Genomic DNA, 24,566 nt, shown 5'->3' on the forward strand with positions numbered 1-24,566 from the left:
GGTAGGGACGCTTAGTTCAGGCACTGATCCGCTATGTGGCGCGTGCCGGCAGACATCTCGCCTTACGTCACTGCTCGCGAGTCGCGAACGCTGCACCCACTTCTACGACGTGTGTCTGTCAGCTTGCCTGTTGGGCTTCAAGGGCCGTTTCGCTTACATCTTAGCCGCGACGGAGCGCTAGTTCTGTGGCGCACTGGAGATCTCGTTCAACGTGTCGCTCGCTTCATACTTGCTGCATTTTTCCAAAGATAAAGACGGAGGCGGACTGAAATAGTGTAAGAACATACTGATTGTCGGGTAGACATATAGCTAACAGAAAAACGATATTTTCAGATGGGGCAGCCATTATTTTACTGATATTTTTTTTTCTGGAGTATTTAGAGAAGGAAAAATTGCGTACACGTTTTTTGTTCAGGCGCTCACTTCTACGATTACTTTCCAATAATATCACGTGCTTGTAAACTTCAGAAAATTATAGGAAACAAAAGGATAAGCAGCTGGGATCCTGCCACGATGTCCGGGCGCTTCTACAGTACAGTCCTCAAATTTAGAAGTGCGTACCGATGCGGAGTGCGAACAGCGGGGTCAAAACAATACCTAAATGCGGAGGGGATAGAGGTGGGATGCCCCACTCAGAAAATTTCAGGGCCTGTGATCCGAGTAGATAAGCGTGCAAAGCCGGCATCAGCCTGCGGCAGCGCAGGGGATTTTGCTTCGTGACAAAGGAAGTTTTATCAGTGATGGACCAAGACAGACAGGCATGGTGAATACGTTGCGCTGCTGAGCACGAGGTCGCGGGTTCGATTCCCGGCCGCGGCGGCCGCTTTTCTGATGGAGGCGAAAAGCAAAAACGCCTGTGTGTGCGAGATTTCGGCGCACGTTAAAGATCCCCAGGTGGTCAAAATTAATCCGGAGCCCTCCACTACGGCGCGCCTCATCGCCTGCGTTGCGTCGGCGCGTTAAACCCTACAATCAATCAAGGCATGGTGAAAAACAAGAAGGCGTAGGAGCGTCACCTCAGGAACGCTAAACAAACTTTCCACTATTTTTCATAGTTTCCGAGAAGCGGCGCTGGCTGGCGGTCACGAAAGCACGCTGGAAGGCTACGGAGCGGGGAAGGGTAGGAGAGAGCAACAGGAGAGTGGCTGTTTGGCCATTTTTCGCTCACGCGTTGGGCAATGTTTATACAGGCGGCGTTGGCTGCACATGACAAAAAAGGATGCAGATCATGGTTACACTGCATTACCATATTTTTTTGTCAAAAGCCTCTTGGCAAGTCAAGTACCAAATAATGTTGTCAGCTTTGTAATCCCACAGCGACACCAGCTATTCACTACAGTCGAATCCCGCTACAACGAAATTGACGGGACGTGCGAAAAATTTCGTTGAAGCGAAAATTCGTTGAGGCGAAATCTGCCGCAACACACCACGGAAAGGCCAGAAAAATAGCCCCGTATGCTTCCGCATCATTGGCAGCATAATAATATGTTTAGAAAAAGGAGTGACGCACAATAACGTCATGTTTATTCGGATAACAAACATACCAATGGTTATCTGTTCTTTCACTGCACGCGAAGAACGCGTTGCGGAGTGGGGTGAAGAAATGCAGGCGCAAAACGTATTGCTGTACAACAAGGCGTGTCCACCGAGCTGATTACTTGCAGATAGCTGCTAGGCCTGCGGAAGCCCCCCTCTCACTTGTAGCAGCTGTGGAAGCCCCCCTCTCACTTGTCTAACCTTGGCAGGTTAGACGCGCGCGCTTGCATTTAACACAACTGCGCGCGCTTGCATTTAACACAACTGCGCGCTCATGACTAAGATAGGATGACTTGGCTTCAAGACCAAACACGCAAACATGATTTTTGCTCTTGGCTATTAAGAATGGTAGAAGGAAAACGGCAAGGACAGCTGCTCACAACGCATACATGACGGCGCCGCGCCAGCAGCGGAGCACATTTGTGCGATTTCAACTGGATACGGATTGGCTGTAGCTCCGGCTTGGCGAACCAGGCCTGCGCCTCATGTAAAGACGGCCAGCCACATCGTTATCACCATCAAACAATGGCGTCCGCCTATGAGTTTTTTTTTTTTTTTTTTTTTTTTTTTTTTTTTTTTTTTTTTTTTTTGTGGCGGTGTGGCCGCACCGCGCATGTTTTCGGTGAAACTAAGCGTCCTGAATGTATAAAAAGTTACAGATAGCTGGCGCTATGCTTATTTTATTGTAAAATAATTGTTCAAACCCAGCCCAAATCATCGAAAATTTCGTTGAAGTGAAAGCAAGCCTGACAAATGGTTCGTTGTGGCGAGGACTTTGTTGCATGGACTTCTATGGCTGGCTGACGGGGAATTGGAAATATTTCGTTGAAGCGGAAATTTCGTTGAAGCGGCATTCGTTGTAGCGGGGTTCGTCTGTAGTGATCTTTGGTTCGGAGAAAGGCCAGCTTTTGTCTGCCAAAGCTTATTTCTGATGGTCCCCCGCATGTCTAGCAAGTGTGCCTGGCATTTTCAGCCAGTTTCCAGCAGTTTCGGTTTCGTTTTTGCGTTGCGAAATTCATATTTGGCGCTACTACGCAGTTACTCAACTAAGAGCTCATTTGCCATAGCGCCTCCATTGCCCGCTACTGTTTCTCGAAACAAGCATGCCGCTCATGCTTCCACTTTATCTGCGCCTCACTTCTGCAATAACAGCTTCCGCTGAAATTCAAAAGATAACACCAAGTCGTCGGGTATCAGTTCAGACGAGGAGAACGCTTCAAATTGGCCTTGAACACTGCCAGCCGTTCGCCGGCCAGTTCCGGTTTCATACAAGGGTATTTCCAGAGGTTTGGTGTTGCTGCTTAGTAGAACTGTCTATTCTGACAGTCTCCAACAGCCTTGTATTTGTTTCTTTTCAAAATTGTTAGGTGGCGCTGCAATGTAGTAGGCTCGTAGTGCTGAACTCTCTTCCTAGCACAACGGCGGCTTGGTGAAAGCTTGCTGGACGCGATTCTAGCGCATCGTACCTTATTCCTGCAAGCAGGACTACCATAGCGAGTCAGAACATCATAATAAACTGCAAATGAAAGTTATGACTGATAAGTGATCATCAGAATGTTAACAAGCATCCACCAAAGAGTTTGGTTTTCAACTCCTAGCGGATTTTTTCGCATCGCAATATTGTGCTGGTCATAATCATTGACAAGGTGTTTTTGCATCACGTTGAGGCTAATTGGGGCCTTTAATGACGTCAAACCACCAGATTTCTTCAGAGAACCACCCAAAATAGCAAAATTTGAAATAGTGGTTGGGCTTCACCACGAGGCACGGGCAGCACGCCGGCTAACATTTTCTTTTATATCTGGCAAATTGTACCGCGCAATTCAGTTTATTTTTTCCTAGGACGGATTTTTGAAATGTGTACCGACAAAATGTATATTCTAAATTTTTTCTACTACTGGTGGAATATTATACTGTCACGAAGCCAAGGACGACGCAGTTGTTTTGGAAAAGAAGCAAGTTTATTGGAGCGAACTTGTGCTCCCCTAACAACTCAAAAGAATACAGGGGCGGCGAAGCAGCGGTCAACAAAGTGACGTGCGTTGGCGAGCGTAGCAGAATCGAATAGCCGGCGTCTGCTCTGCAGGCCTTTTATCTTTCGGCGCGCGTGGTTCTCGAACCGTCGATTCGCATCGAGAACATTGTAGATCCAAGAAGATTATTCCGGGCTGTTCACGTTGGATCTGAATGCTCTCCCTATCAGAACAGATAACACATGCGGCGCAGAAAGAATGGAACACGTGCTTCCCTTGGCACAGAGATAACACAGACCGCCGCAGCCGGGCGGTAAAAGCAAAACACAAATAAACAAACCCAATGCATGGTTCGCTGCAATACACAACGTACTTTTTTTTATATTCTTGGACGCCTGGACAAAAATTTCGAATTCAATCATTTTTTACGCAATCATTATTTATCATCTGCATTTTGTGTCACTGCAATGTGGGCCTAACCAATATGTATAGCACAGAAAAAATGTTTTGTTAGACCCCTCAAAATTGGTCAATTTCCTAGGGTAACGAAAGAGTTAACTGTACCTCCCGCTACGCACACCCAAGCATAATTCAGTTAAGCGACCGCCAATTTTTAGTTTGAGTGACATCTCTATGGTTACTTTCATCAACTAAAATGTGTATTGATCTGTTAAAGGGTGACACTGGTCTTGGTCATTTTTATTATTCAACCTATGTGCCTGAGATTTTAACATCCTGAGCACAAATATTGTCAGTTTTCGTCTATGTGGCATAAGTTAAGCGTAGTGCAACATGTTGTCATTCCATTTCAGGCAAATTTTTTATTATCTACCTGTGAGATACGCAAATACGTTTATCTCTTCGTGTATTAGAAAGACTAGGGAGTGCAACTGTACCACAGAAGCAATTTTAACATTGTTTCTACAAGCACTGTAAAATTATTAAATGTCAGTTCATCAACTACCATTATTTTCGTAAAAGGAACTGTAAAAGAGATTGTGCTATAAAAAAATGCACATTTTTGTGGTTTTATTGCACTGTTCAGTTCATAAGCTTTCAAATGCAGCAAAAACGATACAAATCAAACCAGTACATCTTAAAGAGGTACTGACACAAAATTTTGAAGGCGAGATTGGTGTGAACACAGATACATCATCTGCAAAATATCAGCAGCGAATACAGCCTAGAAAGTATTTAAAATCAATTTTAAAGTGTGCGAAACGCAACCGAGCAGCCAGCAGAGGACCTCGCGCAATCGACATCACGCGGATATTTTGTAAATAAACAACATCCAAACACGTCACCAGTTTGTGTTTGTAGCTTCCGCACTGCCGGCGTTTTTCGCCACTTCGCCAGGCTCGCCGCTCCAATTGGAGGGCCGGACGGAGGGCGGAGCTTCCGCTCTCGAGAACGAATGACCCGATCGTTGACGGCGGAGGCGCTGTGATTTCGTCAGCTCATCGGGCAGCTGGCCGCGACCAAAGTTCTACAGCGATTCCAGGCACTCTGTTTCTATTACTTTTTATTTACATCAGACGCGAAAACGCGACGGAAACACGGAAAGCCCACTGAGCGAGCCGCACGGTCGCTGTGCAGGCGGCGGCCACGGCCGCGAGGTGGCCCAGGCCGGCGCAGGTAGCTCGAGTGATAGCTTGTTACCGCTGCACGAAATTGTACCCAAGTCCCAACCATGGTAGCTTATATGAGAAAGCGGTTAATGATGCGATAGCCGGTTGCATTAAAAATTGTCATCTGGACCGCTTACGAGAGCGGCAATCGAATATCCGCCACAGTGCTAAGCCGAGCACATCTGTAGGCGGACCTGTAGGCAGACCGGCCGGCTGCTCCCAGCGCGCGTCTTGCCACCCACTGTCTCGACCGTCGTGCGTCGTTCTTTAGCCACGGTAGCATTTGCACTCGCAGCGCCTGCGTCACATCCATGGTCGCTTTTTAATTAAGCGGCTCACGAGATCGGTACGTGGCGGCATTCGCAGAAACTTCCCGCGATGCGGATTCGACAGTGCTACGGCAGCTCTGCTCTGTGATATCCCTCCGACGGTCACGTGGTCAGCTTTGTTCACACAAAATCCATCGGTTCGCGGCACCCGCTGAAACAAAAACTGCGACTGGCCGCATTGAAAATGCCTCTAATTAAACAACCGTCGCACGCTGAAGCAAATGAAGTTTCTACAGGTGATAAGTAGGTCACTAGCTACTTATCGCAACAAAAAAAAAAAAAAACGATGCGAAATTTTTGTGTCAGTGCCCCTTTAAGATATTGCACCCAACAGTTGACCTCGTGGGGAAAAGATTGGTGCTGAGAAAACACAGCATGATGTTTAGAAACGTAGGCAAAACTAGTCATTTAGGTGACTTCAAAGGGCGACAGTGTTGTAAATACTTATAATACAGCTATAGTATTTTGCAGGCACATTCTTTAGGGCGTGTAGACTGCAAATAATTAATTTTTTTGGAAAATTTTTGGAATTACGCATGAGTGTGGCAGATGACAGGTAGTGTCATTACATGTAGTCTGTTGCACAGGTAAAAGTAATTAGCATGTACTAAAACTGAAATACTACTTGTGGAGTGCTTTAGCTCTTAGGGTGCTCAGCCACTAGAATACACTTCATAGTGTGCTTAAACTGCACATTAGAGCTGACATTGTATAAATTTAGGCAAGCGACGGCGACATATGGGCTCTTGCTCGCTACCCACTTTGTCACTCTTTTTCCAGGAACGGCCGGGCTGTTGTTTTCTGCTCACGAAAATGTGCCCCGTACGCCCGAGGCGCGCTAAAATCGTTGTGGAACCACCCGCACACCGCAGCCGCGCGGCAGCAACATGGCAATGGCTTTGGCCGTAAAGTGGTGCGGGGCGCTCGAGCGACCGCTTCTAGCCGTTCTTTAAAATGCCATGCAAAGCACACATGAAGTTGCTTGTGCGGTAAAGCAGCTGATAATGTGGGTGAAAACGGTACTATAAAACATCATCCGCGCCGCTAGCTGAAGCGCCCATGAAATATCTGCCGGGGTCAAGGCCCTTGATGAGTCTAGGTGCTGTTGCCATTCTGACCGCCAGTACTTGTGCAGCAGCTTGTGCAGCAGCTTGTGAGTGGGCAGGGCTGATCCTATTGTCTTCCCTGGTTACAGGTGTGTCCTCAACTGGTTTGGCGACTGGTCAGATGATGCCCTCTTCCAAGTGGGCAAGGAATTCACCTCCAAGCTGGACATTGATCGTACCAACGTGAGTTCTGACATGCCCAGTTGTTGACTTTAAACACAGGACCCGCCGCGGTGGCTCAGTGGCTAAGGCATTGCGCTGCTGAGCACGAGGTCGCGGGTTCGATTCCTGGCCGCGGCGGCCGCTTTTCTGGTAGGGGCGAAAAGCAAAAACGCCCGTGTGTACGTGATTTCGGCGCATGTTAAAGATCCCCAGGTGGTCCAAATTAATCCCGAGCCCTCCACTACGGCGCGCCTCATCGTCTGTGTTGCGTCGGCGCGTTAAATTAATCAACTTTAAGTGCAGGATTTAAAGCACGAAGAACTGGTTACTGACATGGCACTTCAGCAAACTAAGCATCCTAGGCCTTTTGTAGATGCAGTTAAAGCATCCCTTTATTATGTGGACACTCGTGGGACAGACTGGCTGCTGTCTAAATGACTGGCTCTATGAGTATGCATGCTTGCTGAAGCATCGTACAGGCAGCATGGTTGCTCCAGATGTGGCATCCTATGTCTCCAATGCTTTGACTGATGCTCTGTTGCCAAGTGCTACCAGGAGCTGCGTATGTGTGAAACATAGAAGGCCGTTGAGATTAGTAAGAGAGGCCCAACTTATGTGAGTATGCCTTTAACGGTGCTGTTTATATAGAAAATGGATTACATGAACAATGAGTGTGCCACATCATTTTCTAGTTCACCGCCTTGCTTCCTTTTCTTTTGCACGAGTCTTGTAAGCTTTTTTGCTTTCACCTCACACGGGCGGTGGATGCAAGTGTTTGAGAATCCACATTCTAGGGGGGCTTCAGTTTTGCCGTGGGTGTGTCTGCCCTGCTTCTGCCCCCCGCAGTACCGGGTGTCTGGCGAGCACTTCCCGGTGGCTGTGCCAGGCCTGCAGCTTCCCCCTGACCACCGGAGCGCCATTGTGAATGCGTTTGTGTACGTGCACCAGACGCTGCACCGAGCGAGCAGCCGGCTCGCCAAGCGTGGCGCCCGGTCCATCACAATCACGCCCCGTCATTACCTCGACTTCATCAACCACTACGTGAGTGCAAGGGGGGCCTCGCTGTCTGCGCGTTAGTGCCGTGACAAGCTGTGGCGGGCAGCTTGAGGCACAGCCGTGCAAAGTGCGTGCCAGCCAATGCACTGAGCGGCAGCTTACAGCAGTCATCAGGGGCATGCATTAGAGCATCTGAGCACCAACCATCAGTCGTGTGAGGGCTGAAACTCAGCCGAAGATGAGCTGGTGGCTATCGTGAGTAGCCACTGTGCACGTTGGCTGGCACTAGCTTCGTTGATGTTCACACCTTTGAGGACTCCACAGTGGACATGCGCAATGGGCGAAATTTCAGCTGGAATTGAATTCTCTAGTTGGACAGCGCAGAGTACTAGAAACAAGCTGAGATATTGTCACATACTGGAATTCTTATTTGAGGTTAAGGTAAATTCTCGGAGAAAGGAACAGAACTTTGAAATTTCTCACCAGGGTTGTACTTTTCCTCTCAAGAAAACACTGCATCGGGATTATTTGAGAAAAACGGCCTTTAGAATTTGAAGAAGAAGAGGGGGCAATGTTACAGCATGTTTACTGCTTTTACAGTATTCTGGCACATCCCCGATTGTAAGTTGCACCTGTATTTAACGCCCACAAATGTGAAAAATGACTTGATGCTAATTATATTATGCACATGAGGCAGTGAAAAGGGATCAGGCCGATATCCTATAAAACATTGTATTGAACACAAATCCCACTTACTTATCATATGAAACACGTGGAGGTTATTCTCCATCAGAGTCTGTTGACTGCTTTTTGCCTCTGTCCAACGACCACCCAAATTGTCCTTGGCCCATCGTGCTTGTTTGCTTGTGAGACAACCTTTCACTTAAAGGTTTCCTGCAACACCCATTGAACAGTGCAAATAAACCCCCACAATTATCCCAATTACACGGCCGGGAATATCCAAGCCAAATTTTACACATCTACGTGTAAAGGGAAGCTTGCAAATCGCTGTGCGAGATTCATGAAGACAAAGCGTGTTCAAACATTGATCTTTGCTTGCAAAGCCAAAAAGAAGTGGATCATAGTTTTGTTCAAATAGTCCAAGTGAATACTTTGGGATTTCCAGTGTGAAAGCTGAAATTCATGATTTTACTTATGCTTACATAATTAGTTCGTAGAAAGAAAAAAAAAATGCTGTATTAGAACCCTTTGTAAAACTTTTCTGCACCACAAAACAAAGAAGCCATCCTTCTGCTTTTACCATTATTAATCATACTAGATTTCGAATGAAGTCAGTTTCATTTCTTGTGGTAACCACAACAGCCGGGCAAAACTGCCTGTGGTCACGGGGAAGGGGGGGGGGGGGGGAAATAAAAAAGCAGCGCTATGGTGGTGCGGTTAGTTTTGGTGCCTCTCGTTTTTCAAGGATGCCCCCTTAAAGGGACCCTGCAACACTTACCATTGACTACTAGGAATGTTTTTGGGGTAAAGTCTATTGTCCCAGCAATCTCTTCCTGCAAGAATTATGAAAATCCGTTCACTATCACTGAAACTACGCGCGATGAGAAATCACGCATAATCGTTCCCTCTCAACTCGACCGTGGACAACGCGACGAAAGCTGTGCGCTCTCTCCCTTTGAGGGGGGCGGCTCGCGGCGTTCTCGTCGGCAGCCTTCGATATATCACAGGCCGGGGAGTTTTCTCCGCAACGTGGAGGGGCCTATTTCCGGTCTGATGACACAAAAAAGCAGGCATGGGTGCCCGCTCGCAAGCGCGCGCTCGGGCTGGTAAAGCGTTTTTGAAGCGATAAACGTTTGTTGTCGAGTGGTCCTGTTGAAAGGGAAGTATTGAGCTTATCACTCAAACTCTGCGCACACTCAAAACACAAAAACTGCAAAACTGTGCCTACAGTTTCAGGCATAGAAGAGGTTCGTACACAGCACTGACGATGGCAGAAATGGGAGAAATTAGCCGCGAAGTTGACCAGTGACAGCCGATCGGACAGCCATGGCCTCAATGACGCCGTTTAGGTAAATGCCAGGGGTGCATAATGAGGAGAACTGAAGAGAGCGCAGTTGGTTTTTCAGCATCTTTCACAGCAATTTGCGCGCTCACCGCTTCACGTGCACGTGTAATATTTGGCTTGGGTATTCCTGGCAGTGTAATCTAAACGTCGCACTGGTTTACTTGCACTGCTCAAAGAGTGTTGCAGGGTCCCTTTAATGCATGCCCTCCTCCCCCACCCAGGTGAAGCTGTTCAACGAGAAGCGCTCCGAGCTGGAGGAGCAGCAGCTGCACCTCAACGTGGGCCTGCAGAAGATCCGCGAGACAGTGGAGCAGGTGGAGGAGCTCCAGAAGTCGCTGGCGCTCAAGTCTCGCGAGCTGGAGGCCAAGAACCAGGCAGCCAACGCCAAGCTCAAGGAGATGGTGAGTACTGCTTGGCCAGTCTGTGCCTGCCTCCTGAGACATGCCCACACGCTCCTCTTACCGGTGCGGCACCCGTCGATGCAACTGAGATTCCAAACGCCGTGAATTACAAAACTTTGCACGAGTAAAAGCTGCCGCTTCTGTTCCTGTTTACTTACAGGTGCATGTAATGCACTGATTGCCAAAGTAGTGAACTTCCTCTCTTGTTTTCACAGGGTCACTCTAACACGTCAATTTGTGTAAGATGTACAGTGGAACCCCGATGGTATGTCCCCAGGTCTTACAACGACCCGCTTCTTACGACGGATCACCGTGGTCCCGGTGAATTCCCCGTAGAAACAATGCATTAAAAACCCTGATTATACAACGCTCAGGTGCATACAGTCTGCTTCATACGACGGGCCCTGGCGGGGGTAAACCGGCATTCTTCCCACCTTTTATACTGCTTCGCCACCTTGTCCCAACCTTTTATTGTCAACCCCCGTTTGACGCTTCTTGATGTGCAATGGTTCGTAGGCGGGCCAGAGCACTTGCTGGAGAGATGCAAGCTAGCAGGCGGTTACTGGCAGGCAGGAATTACCCCACGACGGACCGCGGCAGCACAATGCAGACTTGCCTACCGCGAGAATTCAATTTAGGTGGCCTTCGGACCGCGATTTTGAAGCTCCCATCAAGCCAATGAACGGGAAATATCATACGATGCAACCCCACAGCAGTGACTGAACACCTGCCTTCCTTGCCCGCGCGATCCAGGTTTCTTCTTTTCATGACACTCTCTCGTCCCCTCTCTCTGCTCTCGGCTCTCTGCTTATCACTGTCTTTCAAAGCTGCATTGTCGCTCTGTTCCTTTCTTTTTCGCTTTTTTTCATTACTGCTTCATGCTATCATTTGTTTCGTTTGGCCGTGGAAGGTTTGCACTCTCGCCTTTTTCCCCTCTCAATTTGCTCGTCCACGGGGTCACGTTGGCCTCCTCAGCCATGGTTCCCAGCTTATCTAACGTGTGCAAGGCACAGGGCTGGTGGGCTAGTGCAGATGCCCTGGAGAGAAGGGGGCACAAAAAAGCCGTTTTTTTTTTTATATATATAAACTTCGTATTTTAGCAAAGGTTTGAAAATTATGTGAGAATGTGCCAAGTATGGTAGTTTAATTAGTTCTTAGCCCACCTATTGCATGAGACCGTCTACTAGGCTGGCATTTACCCATACCCCGGTCATACGACACTTTTGCACATTCCCGTGAAAGTCATAATATTGGGGTTCCACTGTATTTATAGTGCACTAATGGGACCATATCAGGATGTTTTAGTCGGTCATAAGTAAGCGTACTTGCATTCTGGCCGCTTCCGGGGCAGTCAACTTACTGGGCTCATTTACTATTGCGGGCCTTTACATGAGACTTAATAAAGGCACAGGGTAAGCCCTATACTTCCCATGCATTTTTTGGCCATTTTGAAGTACATTTTTCTCAGCATCTAAGAAAGGTATCTACATAACGTATATATCATTTTCTTTCAAATTTTGTGCTCTTTTAACTGTACTAGAATTATGGACATTCTTAAAAAATTCAGTTTTTTATAATTTTTTGTCCGTTAGTACCTAAATTTTGTCATTATTTTAGTATTAAAAGTTGTGTACCAAAAAAACTGTTACGTGCATATTTTCAATTCTAGTATAACAGCTGTGACAAGTTATGTAGATGACAGGAAAAAAAAAATCAGCTTGTTGTCTTGGAACATATACGAAATAATGGTACCTATGTCGGAAAAAACATTGTTTTGGGATAATTGAGTTTAAAGTAAAAAAAGAGGTGGAAAACAGTACTTTTTTGCCAAAAACACCACTGGAGCCATTTATTTAAAAAGCACCAGATTCATAATCACTGTCAGTCATTTTTTTGCTTTTCACCCGGTCGTCTGTCCTTCCTTGACTATTTTGTGCACCATCGTACAGATCTGTTCACAAGGTATTTTGCTTGTGGTCAACCTCTTAGAGCCACTTGATGGTGGTGTTGTGCCCAGGTTTTGGTCTGAATGATTTCAAATTTCAAAATGCTGGCTCATGCGTTGCTTTATCATTTAATAAAAAAACAATATCTGATGTTGCAATCATTAGAGTGTGAAGCTGTTTTTTTGTGCGCAGCTTCGAAGGGCAAATGTGGAAAAAACGTGCAACAGGGTCTTTGGATTGCCCTCGCTGAAAAATCAGCTATGCAATGGTTGCTAAGCAATTTCTTATTACAGCTGGTTCCAGAAAAGCATTTTGACCTGAAACTGGAAGTTTTTTGATGAAAAAAATGACAATAAACCCTGAGAGCATTCTTAAGAGGATATTGGCACTTACTACTTGCTTACGGGAAAACTGCTTTTTAGTGAGAAATAGGACTTTTTAAGGCAAGTGTGAATATGGAAAATGTGCACAAGGAATTGAACTTCCCTAATTGCGAAGAAAAATAAAAAGTCATTATTTCAAAATTTTTCCTTACCCTGTGCCCTTAACGGGGATCTGTTAGAGACTCGCAATGTCCGCTGATGCGCATCACGCCAGGTGACAGTACCCCGCTGGGCTGACAGATGGCACCATTGCCTCGTCGGCCATCCAGGGCACGATCTTGGCTCGTGCGGTGAGCCCGCGGCGCATGTCCACCTCCCTATATATGCACCGATAAACTACCAGACCTCTGTAGGTCAGTCTCGAGTACGTATGTACTGCGGCAAGTGGTGTTGTAAGCTACCCCCGTCTCTGTGGGAGGTTGCTGCCAGCTGGCCAAAATCAGCTCTGCTGTTTCAGTAGATTTCACAGGTGTGGAACTGGCTTTAATTTTTTTTCTTCACCTTTTCTTTCCCTTTGTAGGCTGGTTTGGTCTGTTAACTGTAGAATTTCTTCATAATCTCGATGTTTTCGTTGTCACAAGAGATTCTTAGATTTTACGTTAAAGTACTGGCCCTCAATTTCCAAGCTGAGATAGCCATGTAAGAGCTTTCTGTGTATTTGGAGGTATTTCCCAGGAAGCATGAACTGTAACCATTACGTGCCACATATTTTGCACCCGTGAAAAGGCTGAGTGTTGAAGGGAGCCCTTTCCATATACCCTATGTAACGGAATGAGGGCATGGCAGCTGGGCTGTTGACGTCAAGCGGCACACAGAACACTCCGCATCTTATTATCACGGCGCATATTTTATGGCTACCTTTCACTAGTGAGGTGGGTGAAGGTTCATAGCACAACTTTTTCCCACATTATCACCTTTTTCACTCCCTATGCAACTTCATTAAGGGTTTTGTCGTGATGACAGCTAGAATTGTTGAGTCCGGAACTTGGGCGAATAAAAGAGGCTGTATGCAACTTTTACACTGCGATTGGCCATCTGTTGTGTCATATGTAGTGATTTTTGGGCCAATAGCTACCAGTAGCAGTGAAAAAAAAAAAATGCGTTACAAATTTTGTGTCGGTATTTTCTTCGAAGCAGGTAAAAGCTTTTGATGCTGGTTGAAATGTTTATTTCTGCCATTTCTCTTTTCTCCTGAAATGTAGTTGAAAGACCAACAGGAGGCGGAGAAAAAGAAGGGGCAATCTCACGAGATCCAGGCACAGCTGCGGGTGAGTGATACCTATGGAGGAATAGAACACGTTGGTTTCGGGGGGGGCAGGTTAATAAACTAGTCCTCTGGAGGTAGCAATGTTCTTGTAGTACCATAGGAGTCTTGTCTGACAACTTGATACCTTGAGGTGTGTGAAGCGCACCAGTAGGCATAATTGCTCTGCGCAAAGGGTGGCAACAGAAAGGACACCATGCCCACTCTTTGTTCTGTGCCATCATAGCCAGAGTGAATTGCCAGCTTGCCTAGGCTTTCTCTCTATCACACCATTAGAACGATTGTCCACAATGAGCCTTTGGTTGACATTGATAAGCTAATTGGCGGTCTTCCATTCTATTCAAAGAAACAAGAGGAGGTGATTGCGGAGAAACGAGCCAGTGTTGTGGAAGACCTGCAGGAAGTCGAGCCTGCGGTTCACGAAGCACAGCAGGGTAAGTTTGAGTGCGTCTCGTTGTCATCCCTGAAACGTCAACACGAGTGGTGCAGGGGGCCAGGGTAGCTTACAGCTGAGCGGGCTCAGCCCAGTTTCGGAATGCCTGACAGAAGCGCCAACACCTTGTGGGCATGGGTGTGGGATACCTGGTTGCGCCATTTAATGCCTTTTTCTCGTCAAGCAAAAGCTAGATGTACAAAGCGGGGGTCCCGCCACCCTTTGGGCGCGCAGTAGTAGCCCAGGGGGACAGTGGCACCCTCTGATCCAACTGTGCCCGCCCCTTAGCGGTGAAGGCAATCAAGAAGCAGCACCTGGTGGAGGTTCGGTCCATGGGGAACCCACCCTATGCGGTCAAGCTGGCCCTCGAATCCATCTGCCTGCTGCTGGGAGAGTCCACTGCCGACTGGAAGGCCATCCGTTCGGTCATCATCCGCGAGAACTTCATCAACACCATCGTCAACTTCAGCACCGATGACATTACGTATGTGGACTCTGTCAAATGCCTGGCCCCTCTCTCCTGGCCTTCGAAGTCCTTTTGAGAGAAATGTGGCAGCTGTGGAAAAAAAAAAAAAGTTTCGGGGAAGCTCACCTCTGTTGCAAATGTGCAGAAGAAAGTGTACCTTGTGTTGGTGTCGGTTTTTGGGCACTTTTTCACCTTACACATGGTGAAATACTGCTGTGACATTGTCGAGGTGGAGATGTATGGGGTTTGGAGGGAGAAGGGTTTCTGTCCGGTTGAAGAGAACAGAGAAGCCCAACTTGCACGCATGCCTACTGTTCACTTGAAACTGCTGCTCCTTCCATTGGTCTATGCCTTAAATTTGGACACACCTTCAGTGCTGCTGACCCTTGCAGGGGAGTGGTGATCTCAAGCGGCAGACCAAAATATACCTGGGGTTCGGGATCATTTCAAGAGCTCATTCCGGGGATTGCCAGAGCTTGTTTTTGGCCTCTGCTGTAGCTTTGTCTAGGTGCAACCTGCTGGATCCAGTGGTAGCGGTGAGAGGGCCTGTTGAGGCAGCCACAATACTTGCAGCAGCTGCGCAGTAGCGGCTGTGGTTCTGCTTGACAGGCACGTGGTGTGCAGATTATGGTAAGGGGTGTCTCCTTGGGCTGCAGAATCGTATTTTGAGGCGAGAGCTGAGGAGGGTCCCCGACTGCACCTGCCACTATGATGATGCATGTTGGTTTTGGGTGGCAGCTAGGGGAAGAGGAAGAAAAAGCTTCGCGGTTTGAGGAAGCAAGGAAATATCTGTAGCATTTTTTCTTCTTCGTTGTGGTGATTACACCTGGGTCCACCTGTCGGTCATGAACATAAATTTCTTTGAGCACTGAATTTTCAGGGCAAAACGAGGTGGGCATTTGGCCAGTATGCCGTGTCCATTGCCTAAGATTCCTACCATTGAGGTTCTGGGAGCTGTTCACTACTTTGGAGGCCATTGCAGCTCGTCTACACTGTCATGGGCAGCGCTTTGTGGGGCTGTTCAATATTGACCGCATATACGGTCACGGGTACAGGCTGGATCTGCTGCTGCTTCTCATTTGCAAAGTCTGTTGCCCTAGGTGTTCAGCTCCTGTAATGCGAGATCTTTTGCTGGTTTGTCTTTCTATTACGATGCAGTGGTTTGGCTTTGGTAACTGCATTATTTTCCCACGGGGGTGGTTGTCTCGGGAGTCAAGGTTGGGCTGAACTCAGTAGTACCTTTGATGTTTGGCCTGCTATCTGATCCAAACATGTGCTCGGTGGTGGTGTTCTGCAGGCTACAGCTCTTCCGAATGAAATGCAAAATTCGTCATAGTCTGGTCACCTCTCACCTTGTTGAATCTCTAAAGGGGGTGAATTTCCATGTATGTAGATAAGAGCATTCAATTGTGCTCTTTATAGGATGTGGGACCGGAGGGGTGGGTGTTTGTACAATTTCTTCATTCCCTCTTTTCTAATTCCTGGTATGGTTAGCAGTTTCGGTACATAATGATTTGTTTAGACTACGTTTATCATAAGGCAGAATTTTGCATGCAATGTGCATTGTTCACCAATATACATCCTAGGATGTATAAACTCTAATCTTGGCAGGCAAACTCTTCCCCTCCTCTCTTTCCTATTTCGGAAATAGTTTGTTTCCCTTTTTTGATCATGATATACCGGTGTATGCTTGAGACTGACTGTCCATGTGAAGTTCAAACAGTGGTATGGCACGGGAATGTTAGCTTTACTGGGATGTTAGCTCGTAGCAGGAGCTGTGGTGGGCTTGATGCAAGTACATAGCAGCTCCCCTATTGACGGCACACACTTCACCGGTGGGTGTCTTCCCTGTGGCATGTGCTTTGTGCTTTTTCGTGCTTCTTTGTCTTATGCTTGCTTTAGTTTTTTGCTAGACCCATAATGGTCTCTCTAACCTTTGGCCGGTTATGCTTCTCCTTCTCCTGACCAATTCTCCTGACCAATTACCGCCTGGTCAACTGGATCTCCACACACTGGAATTAGCCTGTCAAGAACCATTGCTAGCAGCCTCTGAGGCAAGACACCCTATTTGCCTGGCAAGCGGTATAAGATGACTGTGTGCAACTGCGAGGTGTTATTGAAGAATATCAACTTCACATTACTGCCACCAAGGACTTCACAATGGATTGCTGTGCTTTGTCATCTGCATTGAACTGCAGTCTATCCGATGTCATTAGAGATTTTGACAAAAATCTGCAATAGTATAACCAAAATGTGTTCTTCTCCAGCTTGAGGCATAATGGACCTTTTGAACATGCTTTTTTCCATATGTAACAAAACAAAGCAGCACATTAAGCAAAGCAGTTAAGTTGATTTCATTTCTTAGGTGTGCTACTATCTGTGAAAGAGAGCTGCTATCTTGGCCTGGTATTAGTGAAACTAGTGCCGCATCGTTGCATCGACCTCTTCATTCTACGACACTTGGCTGCTCTTCGGTCTGCAAATGACTAACTTTTCTGCAGCTGCTGCCTCGCTTTTATGCGATGCTTTCAGACTACACGTGTCAGCAATGCCTTATGCCTTCATTGTGCACCCAGCCACGCTTTCCTTCATTGTGAAAAGTGTTCCGGGCCTTCGGAAGAGCAGACTTGGCCGAAGCAGAGTGTGATGACAAGACTTGAAACACAAAGGAAGTTTCTCTTGGAGCGACCTTGGACTACTTAGCATGCATGCTGCCTACTGCCACCTCTGTGCCCCTGAGGGGAGCAGCTCGCGCCAACAGTCGCACCAACAATTACGGGCCTTCAAACATCGTTTATCCGCTGCGGTAGCTTGGTGGCTAAGGTGTTAATTGACCAGATTTAAGAGAAATCCCCAAGCTGGAGCACACACCGTGGCTGGGGAAGGCACCATGTGCATTCGTGTGCCTTAGTGGCGCCGGGCACCTGCCGGTAAAATGGGTACAAGCGACTCCCTGGCCTGGCGTTTGGCCCTTGTATGGGACTACAATGCTTGAGAAGTTCACCCGGCTTGCATGGGAAATCGCCCCTATGGAAAGGGGTGGCTGCAAAAACGCAGAATTTCTCTCTCTCTCTCTTTTTTTTTTTTTTTTTTGCGCTGCTGAACTCGAGGACACTAATTTGATCCCGGCCACAGTGGCTGCTTTTCTGATGAAAGCGAAAAGCAAAAACACCATGTCGAGATTTCGGCACACGTTAAACATCCCCAGGTGGGCAAAATTAATCTGTAGCCTTCCACTGCATGCACCTCATAGCCTGGTGGTATGTAGTGTCAGCGTGTTAAACCCCTAAAATTACAAGTTAGCATCATTTCATCTGGATGCTGGAATGCAAGACAGAATTTTATAAACACATTAGCCTTTCTTTCAGCAGCTTCTCAGGGAAACACGCTTAAACATACGCTTAAACGTTCTGTTCTGCACTAATGGCCAATGGGTCGTTGCCAACAGAGCCCTCTGTACTTTGTAAAAAATGTGGCCATTGGGAAGAGCCTAAAGCATGGGGCATTGCGCTGTCATATTTTCGCTAACTGATGTCTTCTTTATTTGCCCACATATATACGCTCAGAAGCTGGGCCACAGCTTTACCATGTGGCAACATACTGCCCATCTTTCACAGGAACGGCCCTGGAAAGAATGTCACCGTTCGCTGTTACTAACTGTACTAGGTCCCAACTTAGGCAGTCTTCCCCACCTTAAATGAAATCTGCAATTTTGAGCGCTTTTAACCGGTGCCTCACTTGCAGCTGCATGCCTGTCCAGATGGCAGCATCCTGCATCCCAACATCTACCAACACCCCTGCATCCCTGCAGACTCGCATGTTCTGTTTGCTAACGCTGTGTGTTGATTGCCGAATTCCTGCATGTAGCAACGCTGTAGTCGGCTGCTGCATATCTGTTGATGGGGGTGTTGTGCGTTTCGTGTGGGGGAGGACAGTGTGCTTAGAGATGCACTGGTAGCCAAACTCCTCGTAGTATGGAAGGCTCTGCCTACTGAGCTTGGGTCTGGAAACGGGAAGCAGCGTGAGCATGGGAGCTCATGTTGTAGGTGTGTGCCTACTTTACTCGATGGGTTGTGTAGAGAAAATTGTACAAAAGGAGCTAAGGAGTAAAGTGAAGGCGCTGTGGTAAGAATTTCAGGAGCTTTTCGGGAAGAAGTAAGCGTCTACATTGAAGTGTTCTCGCTAGGCAGCGTGCATGTATTTTGCATGTAGTTAAACCTCATTATAATAATGTGGCCTATTAGAAAATAATCGATATAATAAAGAAATCATAATTTAGTCCTACGTATTCATCTATTCAGCACCCCACATAAAAAAAAGTAAAATATGCCAACATGACGTCGGCAGTCGCTGTGAAGTAGTGCAGGCAGCTCCTGCGGCCACTTCTAACCGCTCGCTGAAATGCCGCACGAGGCGCAAGCGAAGATGTTCATCATACCTGGGCAAAGTTGGCGCGGCTCACTCAAACTCACTCACAATTTTTTTTTCGAATCACCACTCACTCAAACTCAGACTCAATGCTGAGCAGCACATCTGCGCTCACTCAAACTCAAACTCACATTGAGCTCAAAACTCAGAACTCACTCGGACTCAAAACTCAAAATGTACTCAGAACTCAAAATGTAATCAAAACTCAAAATGTACTCAAACTAAAATGTACTCAAACTCAATTTGGACTCAAAACTCAAAATGTACTCAAAACTCAAAATGTACTCAAACTCAAAGTGTACTCAAACTCAAAATGGACTCAAAACTCAAAATGTACTCAAACTCAAAGTGAACTCAAACTCAAAATGGACTCAAAACTCAAAATGGACTCAAAACTCAAAATGTACTCAAAACTCAAAATGGACTCAAAACTCAAAATGTACTCAAACTCAAAGTGAACTCAATACTCAAAATGTACTCAAACCTCAAAATGTACTCAAACTCAAAATGTACTCAAAACACAAAATGTACTCAAAACTCAAAATGTACTCAAACTCAAAATGGACTCAAAACTCAAAATGGACTCAAAACTCAAAATGAACTCAGAACTCAAAATGGGCTGAGAACTCAAAATGGGCTGAGAACTCAAAATGAATTAAGAACTCACATGGCCTCACAGAGATTGAGACAGTCAGAGAGTGAGAGGGAGAGTGTGAGATTGAGAGTGTGAGAGTGAGAGTGTGAGTGAGAGTGAGAGTGTGAGTGTGAGTGTGACTGAGTAAGAGTGTGAGTGTGACTGTGAGTGAGTGAGAGTGGGAGTGGGAGTGAGTGTGAGAGTGTGAGTGTGAGTGAGACTGAGAGTGTGAGTGAGAGTGTGAGTGTGAGTGAGAGAGTGTGAGAGTGAGAGTGTGAGGGAGTGAGAGTGAGAGTGTGAGTGAGAGTGTGTACCTTTTGCTGTATACCTTTTGCGATATCCTCATAATTATAACCAGAAAGCATTTTCATATTTGTCCCACGTGACCCCCTCGACAAGACCTTTAATTTGATACCCCACACACCCTAGCAGGGTCATATGGAATTCATACCAGTCAAACTAACCATGACTCATGACTGTAACCAGGACGCATTATTTAGGTGTCCGACATGATTCCCCTAACTGGAACCTTCAATTTGACGCCCCACATGCTTCAGCGGCCTCACCTTGAATTTAACCCCATCTATGACTCATAATGACCATCTCATGATTCGAACTACGAAACCTTTTTTTTATTTGTACCACGTGATTCCCCTCTTCAAGACCGTAAATTTGATACCCTACACTCCGTAGCGGGGTCACTTCGAATTTTACCCCAATATAAGACTCGCCATGACAATCTAATGGTTATAACCAGGAAGCATTTTTGTATTTCTCCCACGTGATTCGGCTCATCAAGACCATTGATTTGATACCCATCACATCCTAGTGGAATCAATTTGAACGTTAAACCAATCAGTGACTAACCATGACTATCTCATGATATAGCCCTACCACATTTTTGTCCCACGTGATTTTCCTTATCGGAACCTTCAATTTGATACCCCGGACACCCAGTGGCATCATTGTGAATTTTAACCTAATTTATGACCCATTTTGACTATGTCATGATAATAATCAGGAAGCACGTGATTACCCTCATCGAGACCTTTAATTTGATACGCCCTAGCGTCATGAACCTGAATTTTAACCGAATCTTTGATTTACCGTGACTACGTCATGATATATCCATATCTCATGTTCGTCCCGAATGATTCCCCACATCGAGACCTTGAATTTGATTCCCCACATGCCCTCGCAGCGTCATTTTGAATTTTAACCCAATCTATGACTCATTATGACTGCCTGATGACTACAATCAGGAAGCATTTTTTTTATTTACCCCTCGTGATTCCGTTAATCCGGACCTTTCATTTGATACCTTACACGCCTTAGCCTCATCAGTTTCACTTTTCACCCAATCTAATGTGGTCATTATTCTGTCTCAAGGGGCGCTGCCCAGTCAATTCAGCTAATTCATTTGAAACAGTAGAAAGGACAGCCCCCGCCCCCATTTCCCCCCGGCTCTCACCTCTTCCTTTGTGACCCCTAGTATATCAAGCCGTTAACAGTAGCAGGCGAACAACCAGCACGCCAGCGCCGCCGTGTGCTTTCCCACCACCCTTTCCCACGCTCTTAGTGGATCCGTCAGGAGGAAAAGTTAAGACAACCCTTTTTTATGGCCTCACCAGTCAATTATCACTCACGCGCCCAGCTGCGAAAATTAGGTATACAGCAAGTGCTTATGGCCATAAAAATTCAACAAGAAACTAAAAAAAATCAGACACCACCTCCCTCCCAACCGATCATGCAGATCGCGATTGGTGCCATACCCGCAGGTAACTTGAATTCCGAGCCCACAGTGACGCATGAAACTTAACAGCCAACCATAGCTGCCTGCTAGGCTACTCATATGTACTCAAACTTAAAACTCCTAGTTACTCAGAGCTCAAAATGTACTCAAAACTCAATATTTAATCAAACTCAAAATGTGCTCAGAACTCAAAATGACCTTAAACTCAAATTGTACTCACAACTCAAAATGAACTCAAACTCAAAATGGACTCAAACTCAAAATGTACTCAGAACTCAAAATGGACTCAAACTCAAAATGTACTCAGAACTCAAAATGGACTCAAACTCAAAATGTACTCAGAACTCAAAATGGACTCAAACTCAAAATGTACTCAGAACTCAAAATGGACTCAAACTCAAAATGTACTCAGAACTCAAAATGGACTCAAACTCAAAGTGTACTCAGAACTCAAAATGGACTCAAACTCAAAATGTACTCAGAACTCAAAATGGACTCAAACTCAAATTGTACTCAGAACTCAAAATGGACTCAAACTCAAAATGTACTCAGAACTCAAAATGGACTCAAACTCAAAATGTACTCAGAACTCAAAATGGACTCAAACTCAAAATGTACTCAGAACTCAAAATGGACTCAAACTCAAAATGTACTCAGAACTCAAAATGGACTCAAACTCAAAATGTACTCAGAACTCAAAATGGACTCAAACTCAATCGGACTCAAACTCAGTCGTGATCACTCGGCTCAAACTCACTCAAGCTCAAACTCACCATGCCACACTAGCCTCGCGCTCACTCAAACTCAAACTCGCGCGTGAGTTTGAGTCCAAATGAGTCTGAGTGAGTGGACTCATGAGTGAGTTTGCCGACCTCTGATGTTCATGCAAGGAAAGAGCTGATAATCTGGGCGAAAAGTGGAATATAAAATGCCATTCACATTGCTTGGGAAAGCGCCTACCAAAAAATACCGCAGTGGTAAGCTTAAACATCTGTGGCGCAGCCAGCCAGCTGCTCGGAAGGCTTCGAATCTCCCGCCATGAGGTGTGCTTCTCCCCGTTGGGGCAAGTCGTTAGGCTTCTCCCACTGTTACGGGAAGAAGCCACCATGAGCACGGAATCGTCGACACGAGCGGGAAAAAAATGCACGCGCAACGGCGACGTACACAAATCGTGTGTGAAAACGAACCATGTGGTTCACAATAGAAACAACTTGCCACGCGCAGACGGGGAGGGGGGTCGCTTTTGTCCGAGGTGCGTCAACCAAGGACAGTTGGGGTTATCATGTACGTGTGAACTAAAGGGTGCCTAATTTTTTTTTTGTTGTGCGTCGAAGTTAGAAGAGAGCAAGGGGTGCGCATTGCTTCAGATGTTCAATTTCATCCTTTCTTTTTTCTTTTGCTACCCTAAAACGACAGGCCAGCTGCGCCGGCTGATCAGCAGACCCGCTGAAAAATCGCACTATAAACGGTATTGTGCCTCGGCCAACCGCATCTTAATAAGCAGTGTGCTTATGCATTGAGTTCTATGGGAGGGAAACCGGTGGTCACAAAAACCCGCGTTATATCCGGTCCTGCACTATAAGCGGTTACTTTATAAATGGTCTACACTGTACACTCTTCTTCCTTGCGAAGTCTGCCTGAAAAATAAGCTGTTTGAGAGTGCAGTAAGGTAGCCGCAGGCGGTTGACAAATATGGCGATTTTTTTGGGGGCACCACTGAGCGGCGAGTTGCTGTTTTCCCCGCTGTTTGCTGGGGGTATCTGCAGTCATGGACAAATGAAATGTGAACAGTAAAATATGAAGCAGAACGACCAAAATTGGGAAGTTGGTTGGGGGAGATCACTTAATTAATGGCAAGGCTAGGGTATATTTGGAAAGTCACATTTCCAAACTGTAATAGCAGTTGTGGAGCCATGCGACAATTTTACTGGGCTATTTGTGTGTCCGGTGCATATTTTTGCATTCACATTTCATTTGTCTGACTGTACAGCACTCCTAGTGTATAATATTTGTGGTAAATGTACGCTACAGCTACAATGAAATGATGGTTATAACGAACAAATCAAAGGGCCCTATTTTGTTATGACGACGTGTAACTGTAGTAACAGCTGTAAGAGCAGATGTTGATTTGCCAACTATCCCATTTGCTAGATAATTTGCAGCATAGTAAGGAAATCGGGAGTTTTGGAATACTGGGGCCTCAAGCGTCTTGGGGCGTAGTACTGCGCATGCGCAGAACCCAAGCCGTTTTTTGGGTTTTAGGTTTGCGTCTAGCGCTCGCGCTATTTTGCCGAAATAACGGGTGCCCCAAAGCTGGAGTTTGCGTTCTTGCGTCGCTCTCACAGCCAGCGAGACTGCACCTGACCATGGCTGAAGCGAAACCTGCCGCTCGTTCCTCGACTCATCCGATCAACTACGACGATCGCTGAGCTGAATTTCTAGATTCCGCGTGTCGTTTGCAAGAAATGAATAAAGCAGGCAATCGTGAAACGTTTTCTGCCTTCGGCAACAGTCCGCGCACACGCCGGCCGCGCATGCCACATCTGCACACTCAGCGGCTCGAACCGGCGCAGACCACGGTAGCAACCGCTTGTCGCTGCTCTTCCGAATCAATCTCATCGCTAAAAAGAAGTTCCACATGCGAGAAAGTAGATGTTAGTGTCATGAAAAATTGTGCTAGGGATTGTTGTCAGGGTTTATTTTAAAAGCCGCGATCAGGCGGCCGCTTATCTGATGGAGGCGAAAAGCAAAAACACCCGTGTGTTCCGAGATTTCGGCGCACGTTAAAGATCCCCAGGTGGTCAAAATTAATCCGGAGCCCTCCACTACGGCGCACCTCATCGCCTGCGCTGCGTTGGCGCGTTAAACCCTACAATCAATCAAATCAAAAGCGGCGATCAGATATCTGCCGCCATGCTAAGCCTACGCTGACCGGCTGCGAATGTTCCGCGATCCGACCGATTGCTGCGGCCGTGGAGCGGCCGAGAGATGGCGCTACCTGCGCGGAAGCATCGAAACAGGCAATGCAGATGTCTTGGTCACCGATTGCTCAAACGGCAGTTGTAGCTGAAATAAACTTCCATATGTGAGAAAGGGGATGAT

At 46.6% G+C, this 24,566-nt stretch overlaps 1 protein-coding gene across 1 annotated transcript in view; it reads left to right on the forward strand.

Annotated features, from left to right (window-relative positions):
* LOC144174886 (dynein heavy chain, cytoplasmic-like) overlaps positions 1-24,566 on the forward strand; it is a 408,801-nt gene that overhangs the window by 260,902 nt on the left and 123,333 nt on the right. The window contains exons 47-52 of the mRNA XM_077703850.1: positions 6,662-6,755; positions 7,581-7,775; positions 9,978-10,157; positions 13,689-13,754; positions 14,097-14,184; positions 14,472-14,667. Of these exons, the coding sequence (XP_077559976.1) occupies positions 6,662-6,755; positions 7,581-7,775; positions 9,978-10,157; positions 13,689-13,754; positions 14,097-14,184; positions 14,472-14,667 (819 nt within the window). The remainder of the gene's footprint in view (positions 1-6,661; positions 6,756-7,580; positions 7,776-9,977; positions 10,158-13,688; positions 13,755-14,096; positions 14,185-14,471; positions 14,668-24,566) is intronic.

The sequence above is a fragment of the Haemaphysalis longicornis genome, unplaced genomic scaffold, assembly GCF_048455015.1.
Source record: "Haemaphysalis longicornis isolate Haplotype H1 unplaced genomic scaffold, Haemaphysalis longicornis Haplotype H1 scaffold_1, whole genome shotgun sequence".
NCBI lineage: Eukaryota > Metazoa > Arthropoda > Arachnida > Ixodida > Ixodidae > Haemaphysalis > Haemaphysalis longicornis.